Source organism: Sorghum bicolor, chromosome 3 (genome assembly GCF_000003195.3).
Source record: "Sorghum bicolor cultivar BTx623 chromosome 3, Sorghum_bicolor_NCBIv3, whole genome shotgun sequence".
In the NCBI taxonomy this organism is placed as follows: domain Eukaryota; kingdom Viridiplantae; phylum Streptophyta; class Magnoliopsida; order Poales; family Poaceae; genus Sorghum; species Sorghum bicolor.
In genome coordinates this window covers 62,937,508-62,950,935 of record NC_012872.2, presented here as the reverse complement: position 1 = coordinate 62,950,935, position 13,428 = coordinate 62,937,508, and the positions used below count along the sequence as shown (strand labels likewise).

The following is a 13,428-nucleotide window of genomic DNA, read 5'->3' as shown; positions in this document are numbered from 1 at the left end:
TTTTATTCGGGTTTTCAGATGACGTGTGCGCAAGGCCCACGCCAGACCCCCCGCGGCTGGGTAGGCCGAGACTTGTGTTGGGCTTGGCTCTTCGCCCAGTCGCCCACCCAGGCTTCGACTCTCCATTCTCCGCTCCGTCCGGCGCCGCTTTCTTCTGACGCGGCCGATGCTACTGCGATGGATCGCAGCCGAGGGGCGTCGGCGAGCGCGGCCGCCTAGACCCCTCGCGCGCGCGCTCTCATACGGTAGGGTTGTGGACGCTGCCGCTCGCGATGGGGAGCTCAGGGTGTTCGTGGTCGCTGGCGAGGTATCTGGCGACTCGCTCGCTTCCCGACTCATGGCGTCTCTGAGGGCGCTGTCCCCTGTGCCCGTCCGCTTCGCTGGCGTTGGCGGGTATGTGCTCTCCCTCGTCCGTCTTTTGGTTCAATACCTCGTACCGTCGAAGATTTAGGACGTCAAACTCGAGTTCTTAGATACCGAGTACTCCCGAAGTTTTACCGAGGTTCACATAACACATTTGATTTCTCATGTCAATGCACATTGGTGCAATGCACACCTATGCACCGTTGGGGGTCATCTAACAATTGTGGCTATTGTGGTTGCGGTCAAATAAATGCTATACAATCCATATTATTGAGTAGAACGAAGGTAGAAGCGACATTTATAGGGTGCTTGGTTTGAGGAATCAAACCATTCTAGAGGAGGTGATGCATTGTGATTTGTGAGTCCATTCCTCAAATTTGGTGGAATGACTCCATTCCTCACACTAGTACTAATTATTAGCTCGTAAGGAATGAGGTGATGATGCTTCAACCCATTCCATTCCACAAACCAAACAAAAAAGGTAAGGAGAAGATGATGGACTAGCCCATTCCTCAAACCAAACACTACTAGTTTTTGGATAGCCTATAGAGTTTGGTTGCATCCATTCCCACTTGAAACGTAGAAACTTGCAGAGGTGAATGAAAAACGTCAGGATAAGAGGTGTGCAACATTTTAATTAATTTTCAGGCAGGGATAAATATGTTGAATTCTCATTTATTCTTGTTAAACGTTATACTGACATGTGGTACTCGTTGAGACAATATTTCTTTGAGGCTCAGCACATTAAGGATACTAGGATGAGGTCACCATTCTTCCTGATTCTATCGGCCCAAATGGTTTGGTTTCTTTACTTGTGTAACTCCTTGCTTGAGAAAAGCGAACATTTGTTCATTTTGTTCTCTCTAGAAGAGGAGAATGAAGAACATTAGAAGACACAAATAAATCAAAGGCAACATCATACATTCGAACTTGTGTTTCTTTTCCTTTTCTCCATCATAAGAAAGATTTATTGTTGAGTTTACATCATTCTTCAATTTCTGATCTCATTTATATATGCACATACTTCCTGATAAAATTTCATAAGGTCATTTTTGTAATTAGGTATCTTCTGTATTCTTATATCTGAAGGCGAAGTGTGAAATTATCATGTGCTCCCTGTACCCATGAAATGATCTCTTCAGCATAATTGCATCGTTTAGCTTCTCCATCTGCAATTTGATCCAATCCCAGTTTCAAGTTGGAACGTGGATCCTATCATTTGTTTTTGTTCAAATATGGTCTTTCATTTCTTTCCCCATTGTACATACTCTTTTGTCAATGTAGTGCATTAATGTGCAAGGAAGGTTTGCAATCACTTTTTCCTATGGAAGAAATTGCCATTATGGGCATGTGGGAGCTGCTGCCGCACATATATAGTATCAAGGTACTACATATGTGTGTGCTCCTTTGCTTTCTGTTCATATGTTGCATTGCACTTGACATTAATTGTACTCACTTTGATTCTGCAGAGGAAAATTGAGGATACTGCAAATGCGGCTATGTTATTTCAACCTCATGCTGTGGTTACAGTTGATTCAAAGGGGTTTTCTTTTCGACTGTTGAAGCAATTGAAATGTAAGGGTGTTAATGGAAGCATTTCTCTTGATTATTTCATTCATCAGCAAATATGAAATAGATTTTTTCTGTTGCCCAGGCAGAAGCAATCAGAAGGTTCAAAATCCTCTGCATATTCATTATGTTTCGCCATCATTCTGGGCCTGGAAAGGTGGTGAAAGCAGGCTCTCAAAGTTGCATAATTTTGTGGACCACATGTTTTGTATTCTTCCGTTTGAGGAAGAAATATGCAGATTAAATGGGTTGCCTGCTACTTATGTGGGCCACCCCTTATTGGATGATGCGATTGGCCTAAACATGGTTAGACCTGTGTAACTTTAGCTCAGCATCAAGCCATCAATGCCATTAACCTAAAGAATTATTCAATTCAAAGTTTTTCTATCCAAATCTTTCTTTCATCTTTTCCCAAACACTTTTCATACCTTATCTCTCTCCATGTAGCCAGTTAAAATTTTCTTGCATAAAGACCTTGTATTAAGCCGAGAAAGTCACATGCAGTCATATGGCTTACAGTGAATTGAGGGTAAAATATAGCTTTAAAGATGAGAGGGTGCAAAGCCTGTGTGTCGTGTATTAGTGCTCATCGAATGTACCGTTGATACGCAGTAACTACTGAATATTGTATTTTTTGTCATTTGCGAGGGATCAAATTATTTCATTGCAAATACAACATTTTGATCTTGTAAACTGGAAATGTTTATATCATGTAATTGAGTTGTCAAGACTCGATCAATCCATTGTAGCTCTCCTGGGATCACTGCTTTTTTTACTTACAATTTAACTCATCTGGAAAAAAATATAGGGACCAGAATTGTCCTCTGACGAGTCCAAGTATCAGAGAAGTTGTGAAGCTTTCCAACTGGAACATGGGCTGTCTCCAGGTAATCATAGACATGATTTGTTTGCCACTACTTTTTACATGCACAAGATCCTAGATTGTAAGTGTCAATGGATACCTTCTGCCTTTTGTTTTTCTCTCATACTTATCAGATTAGTGCACCATATATGTTCTTTCTGAAGTGTCTTTTGGAATTAAATCTTACTACCTTGGAAGGAACTACACACTGTTTTCCAGTAGCTAATCTGAAGCTTGCTGTCCGATAATGATGCAACTTCAAATATGTAAACTACTCTTGCTGTTTCTAATTGCCAGTAATCGCATGCACACTTACTTTCTACAGTTAGTGCTAGGCTGTTTAGCTATTAAAATCCATTTTGTTGGTATTGCAGCTTGATCAATTCGATTAAAGTTCAAGGCTAAATTTTTATTTAAATTTGTTCTGTGGGAGCAATCATTGTGAATTGTTCTGTTTTTGGAGCCAGTTCCAAATAACTTGTTTGGTACTGCTTTCCAATCAGCTAGACATCTTGCGGGTCACATTTATATTAATTTTCAACCTCAACTGTGAAAGATATAACTAAATGTGAAAAAATAAAGTACATATTCCATCATGAAGCCTCCATTTATTTCAACTCATGCTACTGTGGATTCAAAAGTGATGATAGTCAGCTATATGTTCTATGTGCAAACATGATATATATATAATATTATTATATCCATCATGAAGCCTCCATTTATTTCAACTCATGCTACTGTGGATTCAAAAGTGATGATAGTCAGCTATATGTTCTATGTGCAAACATGATATATATATAATATTATTATATTTTGAGTGACGCAAAAACCATTGAATAATGCATTCATCAATAATGGTTCATATCATCTCAGTATGTATTCATCTCCATGGAGTTGTATCGATGTTTCTTAGTCTTAATGCATTCATTAATAATGCCTGCTTTCTAATGAAAAATACACCCTTGCTAGGTGCCACAATCATAACCATGTTGCCTGGAAGTAGGATGCAGGAGGTAGTTCGAATGCTTCCTATCTTTTTGCATACTGTGCAGAACTTAAGACAAACATTTAATGAACTATCACTAGTCATCCCAGTTGCTCCACATCGAGATGTGAGGACCTATATTGAAAAGGTTGTTCAGTCAGGACCTTTTCCAGTGGTGTTGATACCCGGGGGATCGCTTAAGGAAAGATACGATGCATTCAGTGTGAGCTCACGTCTGAAGTTTAATTCTCAAGCTCCATTTCATTCTGACGATATTTCACATAGTTTTTATCCTTTATTTTTTGTTTGACGTGAATATCTTTCCAATAACCATACCTTCCTAACAGTTGAATTCTGGATTATCACAGTCATTCTCAAAAAGCTTCATGTTTCATTTCTATTGGCTGCACAGGAATAAAAGAATAAAATTAAAGAGAAATTTAGACAACTGTTGATTAGTGCAGTTAGTGGATTATGCATGCTTCTGTCCATTTTGTCTTAGGTGATTTATGAAATAATTCTGTTATTAAGATCAGATGCTACATTTTGACACTGGAATCCTGGATCACAAGAAAGTATAACAACAGAAAGTAATATACAGGTCAACCTCTTTCTATACAAGAGACAACCCTTGTGTTTTGTCACTGTGATGGTATGCGGTTTCAATGGGGTGCTTGAGCGTTGATTGTCGAGAACAAGGCTCTACCTGGTATTCTTGCTAGATTACCATTCTAACACAGCTTCCCTTTTATGAGTAGGGGAAGATGTGTCGTTCGATTCCAAAATGGCACCTGAATCTTTTGTCAATTTATGTCAGCAAACTAATTATAGTTGTAGAGCTGGTTATTATCAGTGTCTCTCTGAGAACAGTGACATGTCATGGATAGTGGTTACTTCTGTCAATGTGGACAGAAGGCTAGCACATTATCCTGAATCTTTGTCAATTAAGTAGATGTGTATTTTCTACAACCAGTTAGATCATTGGTTTGTTAATTGCAACATATTCAAAGATACACATGCTGTGATTGAGTAATAGCTCTTGGAAGTTGGAACCCAACCGGACAGATAGTATATCACAATCAATTAGTTTGGACCTACTTGAGATGTGTGGAGTACACATGTTGGTATGATTATAGATTATCTCATCCTTATTAGCATCTGTTACATCTCGACCCAATCAAGTAAAGTATAACAAATAGAGCTAATGAGAAATTCCTGGTTCGCGGTTTTACTTATAGTGTCTGTAACTTAAGCAGCCAGGTCTGCTCTGTGCATACTGTCATCACGTAACTTCGTTGTTGCAGTTAATTGCTAGATGCTACTGCAAATTTCCTTGAGTGAACTAAGAAGGTAATGCTTCCTTTTGCAGGCTAGTAGAGTAGCATTATGTACTTCAGGTACAGCTGTTATGGAACTAATGCTAGCAAGACTACCCTGTGTGGTAGCTTACCAAGCTCATTTCATCACAGAATGCTTTATCCACTTGAGGAAAAAGATAAACTTTATTTCTCTGCCCAACATTCTCTTGAATTCTCCTGTTGTGCCTGAGATCCTTTTTCGGGCTTGTACAGCTAAGAATCTAGCTGCAAAATTAAGGTAACATGTTTCTAACCTACACAATTTTTTTCTAGAGGTACGAGAGGAGCATCTTTCCATCCAAAATAATCACAATCAAGGGCCTTCACTGAATTGCTCATTAAAGTTGCTGAATCTATTGATATGCACTTCCTCTGGTGAATTGGAATATGCAATATTTAGATGTTGAGATTTTGAGGGTTGCTTTGCCTTCTTTTCTGCACCCATGGTCTAACTTAGAGTACCACCTATTATAGAAGGATACAAATGTGGGATAGGAATCATAATTTTTTTCTGGTTCTTTGCTACGAAGTTAATATGGGATTTGACATTAATTATGGCCCAATTGATTATGAAAATGAATAGCAATAGGTATGTTACCTTTTGTTAAGCTTTCTTATTGGAGTGATTATAGTTTCCATTTTTTTGTATGTCAGAACTATTTTTCTTAAACCATCTTTTTTTTATAAGTCATGTCATAGAACAAACAGGTTTTGCTCCCTACCGCTTGTAATGTCGTAGTGTGAACCATTAGAAATGGCAGAGCACCAATTTTGATAGTTGATCAGGTTTTGATTATGAATGGGTATAGATCAATAAGGAGAAAATGGTTTTGTAGCATCAAAAGAACATCATTTTTAGAAAATAACATGAAAAGGTCTCCTGATTAGTATTTTCTTTGGGTGATATTTGATGTGATGGAGATCTTTTAGTGATATTTTCTGAAAATGATGTTCTATCGTGCTACAGAACCAATTTTCTCGAGTAGTAAATTTTCAAAGATAATATTGGCATCAATAGCCTATAGGCCTGTCATACATTCAGGTGTCTCAGCTCCTTGACTTGTTACTACAATTGCATCTTCTGTGTTTTCAGTAGTCACATTGTGTTTCCAGTTCTTTAGCAATATTTTATTTTCATTTTACGATGTGAATTGGACCTCATGGTATCTATCCCATTTGATTGAACCAGTGAGGTTATTTCCAATGATCAAATCCGCCAGATTCAAATTGAATCAGCTGACCAAGTATTCAAGGTTCTTTATGAACCCATCAAGAAACGGGATACTTTATTAAGGGAAGAGATTGGTGACTCAGGCTTGTCATCAAACTTCCTATCTCCTAGCATGATCGCAGCTTTAACAGTGCTTTATATGGATAGACATCAAAACACTGCATGCCGGAAATTGGTGGAATAAAAGCTAAGGAATCTTTTGTTCTACCAATGTGGTCAGGGTTTCATGCATGCGATTCATCCACAACTGGAGTAGCAAGGCAACAAGCAACTGGTTATTTTTAAGCTTCCAGTTCTGAAGTGGTATCAGGTCAACATCATGGTATCGTAAACAGATTTCAGGCATGTGCTCTGGTGCATTAAATGCCATGGTCTGATGGTCATCCGGTTGGTGCAGACTCTTCTACGGTTAGAATTTCCTGGGTGGAACAGGAGTCAGGGAGTGTGACTAGATGGCATAGTGGGACTCTTTATGAACAAGATTTCTGCGGTGGCAAGGCAGACTGTACAGCTTCTGCTCTGCGGTGGCAAGGGCCCTGATGCAGTTGCTCTTAATAAAGCGCATATCGAGGTTTTGCTGTGCTGCTGGAGTTCTCTTAATAAAGCGCATATCAAGATTTTGTTGTGCTGACAAATGGAGAGGTAAATCCTCTAATAAATACCCCCATGAAATTTGGTGATGAATTCTGATGTAATAGTCTGCATGTCGTTATTATATGGATGTTGGGCAATGGGGAGGTGGAAACTGGTAGGACTGAAATTTCCTGTCAAAGATTTTAAAGAAAATCCTGTCAAAGTGGGTGAAGCATGCATTCCCACGTTGCCAGTGGTACGATGACGTCACTCCTGAGGTCACGCAGACAGTGAGTCATGGACGTCGAATGTTCTATAAAAAAATGTATTTTTAATTTTTGTTTTGGTTTGCAAGTTGCCACAGTTACACGGGCAATGGACTGAGGCCTTGTTTAGTTTTTCGAAAAGATTTTGGATTTTGGTACTGTAGCATTTTCGTTTTTATTTGACAAATATTATCCAATTATAGACTAATTAGTCTTAAAAGATTCGTCTCGTGATTTACAGACAAACTGTGCAATTAGTTTTTGTTTTCGTCTATATCTAATACTTCATGCATATGCCCTAAGATTCAATGTGACGAGAAATCTTTAAAAGTTTTTTTTTTTGGGTGAACTAAACAAGACCTCAATCTTGGTTCGTGGATCGGGTAACATCTCTGTTGTCCTCCCCAAGTTCCAGATGACCACCGGTTATCTCGAGGCATCACGTCAGATGTTTCTTTCTCGACGCACCAAATTATCCGTGAGCGGACATTCAGGGTAAGGAATTAGGAACCCCAACATGCGTGTTTAGTTGGCATTGCATCCTATTGGAATCCGGTTTCTGAAATCTTGGTTAGAATGCAACCATTTCGTGGTGTTTGATTAGCTGATTCTGTACTCATCATTTGTTAACACTGAGAAATCTTCATTAAACTAAGCATTCGTGTTTTCATCTTGACCTATGTATATATTCATTCTCGATTAATAAATATATCCAAAAATAAGATCGTGCACGTTCGCCCCCAAACCAAATGTTGAAGGATCTCAAAATACAAAAAAAGAAACATTGGAGTTGTTTGGCTATCTTATCCCCTCAAATTCAACCCGTCACAGTTCAAGGCATGTCCTCACATACAACGAGAAGAGCGATCGGCCGATCGCTACCATGCCACTCTGGTCAACGGACTGACTGACTAATATCACTCATCAGCTGCCAATGATCCGTTGTTTTCTTTGAGATCGCATTCGCCGTTCACTTGGCTTCCGTCACCCCAGCAGCCTGCTCCGCCGTGGCGGTTGCGGCGTTCCCGCAGCCCGCGACCGCCGGCGGGAAGTTGAGCAGCGCCTTGGCGCCCCGCATGCGGAACGCGGCGCGGTCGTACGCCGCGGCGGCCTCCTCGGCCGTGGCGAAGGTGCCGAGCCAGAGCCGCGCCCCGTGCCGCGCGGGGTCACGGATCTCCGCGGCGTACTTGCCCCACGGCCGCCGCCTCACCCCGCGGTAGTGCCGCCCCGTTGTGGCCGCCTTCGGCGCGTGCGCTGCCCTGCTGCTGCAACCGACGCCGCCGCCGCCGCCCTTGCGCGCGGCGGCGCCGGAAGCGAGCGCCTTCTTCAGCGTAGGCAACGACGAGGCCGGCGGCTGGTAGGTGGTGGGCGCCGCAGCGGAGCCGGATGCCTCGCGGAGCACGTCGAAGAGGACCATCTCCAGGGAGTCATCCTCGTTGAGGGGGAGGTACTGTCCGTGCCCGTGCGCCGCCGCCGCGGCGCTGGCCAGGGAGAGCGACGTGCCCATGCCCATGCCCGCGCCCGCCCGTGGATACGACGAGGCACTGGCACCGCTGGACAGAGGCGCGGGCGTGGCGACGTCGCGGACCACGCTGCTGGTGGTGGTGCTGCTGCTGCTCTCCAAGGAGAGAGACATGTACGTGTTCATGCCTTGCGCACACCGTACCGGCAGACCTGCTCGTGTGTGGCCAGAGCATGAGACGACACGCACAAGCACGAGAGTGCGCCTTCTTGTTAGGAGGAAGCTGTGGCTGCGCTATTTGAGTTGGTGCAAACTGGAGATGAGGGAGGGCTGATGACATGTGATTGATGAGTATATAAAGCACGCAGAATGTGAATTGGCAACCATCTCTCTCGTGCGCTTGCGTCCTCCGGTTGTCGATGCGTGGCTAAACACTCTTTTCAAGTTGTTATTAAGCCACAGGGGGGCGGCTTAAATTGGTGGTGGTTTGCCTAGTCGGCTCATGCGTCCGGTCATTCAGTTTTGTAGTTAAATTTTTCTCGTGCCAATTGACGAAACGTGGACACTGGGTGCGCCAAAGGCGTCTCAATTCTTGAGGGAAAAGGCAACGCGGGAGGCCAACCAAAAACATCATTGTAATGGAAGATGCTCTGAAAAAAGTAGTTGCAGTCGCAGTCGCAGTCGCAGAGTTGTGGCTAGTTTGGCCACGTCTCGTCCTCACCCACTCACCCTGCATCTTCTTTCGCGAGTTAAATTTTAACTCCTATCATATTAAATATCCGAATACATACACAGCGAGTTAAGCTTATCCATGATTGAACAATAAATACTAAGGTCCCGTTTGCTTCCTCTTGCTAAATTTTAGCCAGCTAAAATTATTTTAGCTACTCTTAAGTGACTAATGGAACTAAATTATTTTAGCTCCTTTTAGTCAATGTGTTTGGAACTTTAGCTACTAAAGTGACTAAAGTTTAGCTAGCTAAAATTTAGCAAGGGGAGCCAAACAGAGCCTAAATAAAACGAAAATGCTATAGTATCTATTGAACTTTAACAACCTCAATCAAACACCTCCTAAACTCACTATCACGCTCTCTCAATTAGCAGATTTGTTAATTTACCATTTGAGTAATTCCAACATTTAGAGCTGGAGGCCTTTGACAAGCTCTTTCTAGCCGTTGGAAAGGACTCGTCTAGGTAGCCGCGAAGACACACCTCCTAGGTCGCACCGTTTCATCGGCATTGGTTATTCCTTTTATGTAATATCGAAACAAGAGGTCTTTTGCTGGGATGACCCAGTTATAGCTATGTTAGGTTGACCTCATTCAGCACTCCATAGAAGCGCATTGTACGTTTGCTTAAACTCTTCTACTTAGGCTCTATTTAGTTCTCATCAAAAACTTTTCGCCCTATCACATCAAATGTTTGGACATATGCATGAAACATTAAATATAGATTAAAAATAACCAATTGCATAGTTTGCACGTATTTTGCGAGACGGATCTTTTAAACCTAATTAGTCTATAATTGGACAATAATTACTATAGTTGCAAATGTGCTACAGTATCTTGTGAACTAAAAAAGGCCTTAATACAATGATATATAAATCTTTTGTGTATTCAAGAAAAAAAGAGCTCAAAAATACAAAATGTTTGTCTGAGGCCACACAGTGCTAATACTACATCCATTCTAAAGTCATGTATTTTAATCACCATGCTAAATTTTAATCACCTTTTTTCCACCATAACCAAACTGCGTAAGGGACTGAGGTCCCGTTGGAAATCCGTTGCCAATCCAAATCGGCATGTGAAAGGGACTTTTAACAATCTCTAACCGGGATTGTGACAATCCCATACCCATCTTTTTACATGTCACATTTTCGCAATATATAGTGAACCATCGCCTTATTCGTTTGGCTGATAAGCCATGACAGAAAGTACTGTTGGCTAGTTTATTATGAGAGAAAAACATTGTTGAATGACTAGCAGATTCGGCTGATAAGCTCAAACGAACAAACAAACATGGTTCTTCGCAAAAATAATACCAACAGAAGTGGGTCTACCATTGGGCCCTACTACTTTCGCGATAATGAAACCCCTCTTAAATTTTATAGACATGACAAAGAGGAAGGAGAGGCTTCAAAGGTTGAAGATCCTCTTCTTCTATTAATTTCTAGATTCGTTATGCCATTTATGCCGTGTTTAGTTCCTCGAGAGAAAAATTTCGCGACACTATAGCACTTTCGTTTGTTTGTGGTAATTATTGTCTAACCATGAATTAATTAGGCTCAAAAGATTCGTTTCGTAAATTCCGACCAAACTGTGCAATTAGTTTTCATTTTCGTTTATATTTAATACTCTATGTATGTGTCTAAAGATTTGATGTGATAATAAATATTGAAAAATTTTAGATTTTGGGATGGAAGTAAACAGATGGTGCCAAAAGACCAAAAAGTGTCAATACGATATTGTGACGTTCTTTATCTCAGCCGAAGAGTTATCTAGCGGAAGTAGCAACCAATCTGTCTGGAAATTCCTAAGAGCAACCCGGCGCAAGCACAAAAGAGTGTTGGTTTCAGAATAGAAGTCGTATTATACATTGCGAGACTGCAACATTTTTTGTACGTACTGCTTCCATGTGGCAAGTCCCAAACCTGACGGACGGCGTTCCTCAAGGCTGACTTTTGGACAACCGATGGCAACATGGTTGCCACGTCGATCTGGGCGTCCACAAAAGTGCGTACTCCAAGATCGGATGCGTATGCTGTACGCGTGATGTCATCGTCATACGTAAGCAATGCGGGGCCAGCCTGCATCGTGACTGGACGACACGCCACGAGTGTCGAACTGCGACAGAGAAAGGGCCAGCCCATATGGAACGGTCACTGCCTTCACTGTCCCCAGACCCCGTGGAACCTTCCAAGGGCGTGGAAGAAGTCGATGTCAGCATGGAACTCGAGCTGCGCCTCCAAAGGCTGATCAGTCAATCTGCGCTTCTAGACATCTTTTACCTGAAACCTTGTTATGGGAAGTAAAAAAATTTTGGGTGTTAGATTGGATATTTGATAGGATGTCAAAAAGGTTGTTCAGATACTAATAAAAAAACTAATTACATAACTTGTTTGAAAACTACCAGACAAATTTATTAAGCCTAATTAATCTATCATCAGCACATGTAGGTTACTGTAGCACTTAAGGTCCTGTTTGGATGTTGTCAGATTCACTTCAATCTATGTGTGTTGGTGTGTATTAGGGCACTCACAATGCAAGACTCTATCACAGAGTCCAAGACACTTAATTACATATTATTTATGGTATTTTGCTGATGTGGCAGTATATTTATTGAAGAAAGAAGTAGAAAAAATAAGACTCCAAGTCTTATTTAGACTCCAAGTCCATATTGTTCGATGTAATAAATAATTTTAGACTCTATGATAGAGTCTGCACTGTGAGTGCCCTTAGGGTGGAATTTAGTTCAAATTCTACTCCAATCCACCTCAACACATGTGGATTGATGTGAATCCGACTACATCCAAACAAGGCCTAAGGCTAATCATGAATTAACTAGACTTAAAAGATTTATCTCGTGATTACCAACCAAACTGTATAATTAGTTTATTTTTATCTATATTTAATACTTTATGCATGTGTCTAAATATTTGATGCGATGGGTGAAATTTTTTTAGGTGGGGAACTAACTGCAGAAGATGTCATGGACCATACGCGTGGTGTTCATGATTTTTTTTTTGTTTTGCTGTAGAGGTATTTGAAGGCATGGCTGCTCAGATTCGACTGATCTGATACCTGTTTGAATGCTAGAATAATCAGTTGAGCCTGTTCATTTGTCTTATTAACCATATTTTTCTGTCAGTTAACAGTTTTTTTCTCTTACAATAAATCAGCGAACAGTATTTTCAGCCATTGCTTTTCAGTCCAGCGAAAATGTTGAAAACTTCAATTTTCTGGCTAATAAATAAAGGAAACCTACCTAGAACAAAATGGCTTTTTTCTTCCCAAGTGACGCTCCTGTGTTTTTCCCCTTTGAGTTGGATATACATAGGGAGCACACAAACACGATGAGTCAAGGCCTTCCGCAATGTAAGTCCAAAGTGATGTCCAAAATAGAGAGATAGTTTTACAAACATTAGTTGCGCTGCTAGATGTAGCAGAGGGAAAACTATATTTTTTTTTAAAAAAAATAGAGAGATAATGTTTAGACATCATTCTCAACACTGCAGCAAGTATTGCCTATTCTGAGTGGGGCTAGAAAAAAAAGAAAACGAAGCAATTCAGACGTGATGCTCTAAAGATGAGGAGAGAAAAATTATGTCAGGTGTGGAAAAAATAGGGTACAAGAGTGGTCATTTTTTTATTTTGTGCAATGAAGTGATGCCGTATACCACAATTATCGGAGCACTGATGCCCATTTCTCAAATACTTTTTAGGCTTCACTCCATACTATGGAAGGACTACTCCCTATGTGTAGGTGCTCCACACGCAGACATCTAAACAACCATACCTTTGCATCACCTGGGCTTGGCCAACGGAGGCTTTCACATTCTAGATGTGGACCAGACCAGTTAGGAAAAACTCAACTCAAAAATGCCATTAGTAAGTTTTAATCGGCAATGAAAGTATAAAGCTAAGGCTTTGTTTGGATGTAGTCGGATTCACATCAATCCACATGTGTTGAAGTGGATTGGATTGGAACTTGAACTAAATTTTACCCCAATCCACACCAACACATATAGATTGAAGTGAAT

At 41.0% G+C, this 13,428-nt stretch overlaps 2 protein-coding genes across 7 annotated transcripts; one reads left to right on the top strand and one right to left on the bottom strand.

Moving 5' to 3' along the window:
- On the top strand, positions 50–7,211 carry LOC8072082 (probable lipid-A-disaccharide synthase, mitochondrial). 6 transcript variants are annotated; one of them, XR_002451095.1, is made up of 9 exons: positions 50–393; positions 1,648–1,747; positions 1,833–1,938; positions 2,018–2,238; positions 2,741–2,819; positions 3,764–4,002; positions 5,149–5,375; positions 6,327–6,690; positions 6,766–7,180. XR_002451095.1 is itself a non-coding variant. In XM_002458454.2 (8 exons), the coding sequence occupies exons 1-8, from the start codon at positions 167–169 to the stop codon at positions 6,550–6,552; spliced, it is 1,425 nt and encodes a 474-aa protein (XP_002458499.2). In that variant the 5' UTR covers positions 50–166; the 3' UTR covers positions 6,553–7,180. The 6 variants fall into 6 exon arrangements, 2 of the variants coding, with proteins under 2 accessions (XP_002458499.2, XP_021311883.1); XR_002451097.1 differs by lacking the exons at positions 6,327–6,690; positions 6,766–7,180 and having other exon boundaries at positions 3,764–3,807; positions 3,890–4,002; positions 5,149–5,283; XR_002451096.1 differs by lacking the exons at positions 6,327–6,690; positions 6,766–7,180 and having other exon boundaries at positions 3,764–3,807; positions 3,881–4,002; positions 5,149–5,283.
- Positions 7,850–9,249, bottom strand: LOC8075586 (pathogenesis-related genes transcriptional activator PTI5). Its single transcript, XM_002456320.2, has one exon. The coding sequence runs from the start codon at positions 8,853–8,855 to the stop codon at positions 8,178–8,180; it is 678 nt and encodes a 225-aa protein (XP_002456365.2). The 5' UTR covers positions 8,856–9,249; the 3' UTR covers positions 7,850–8,177.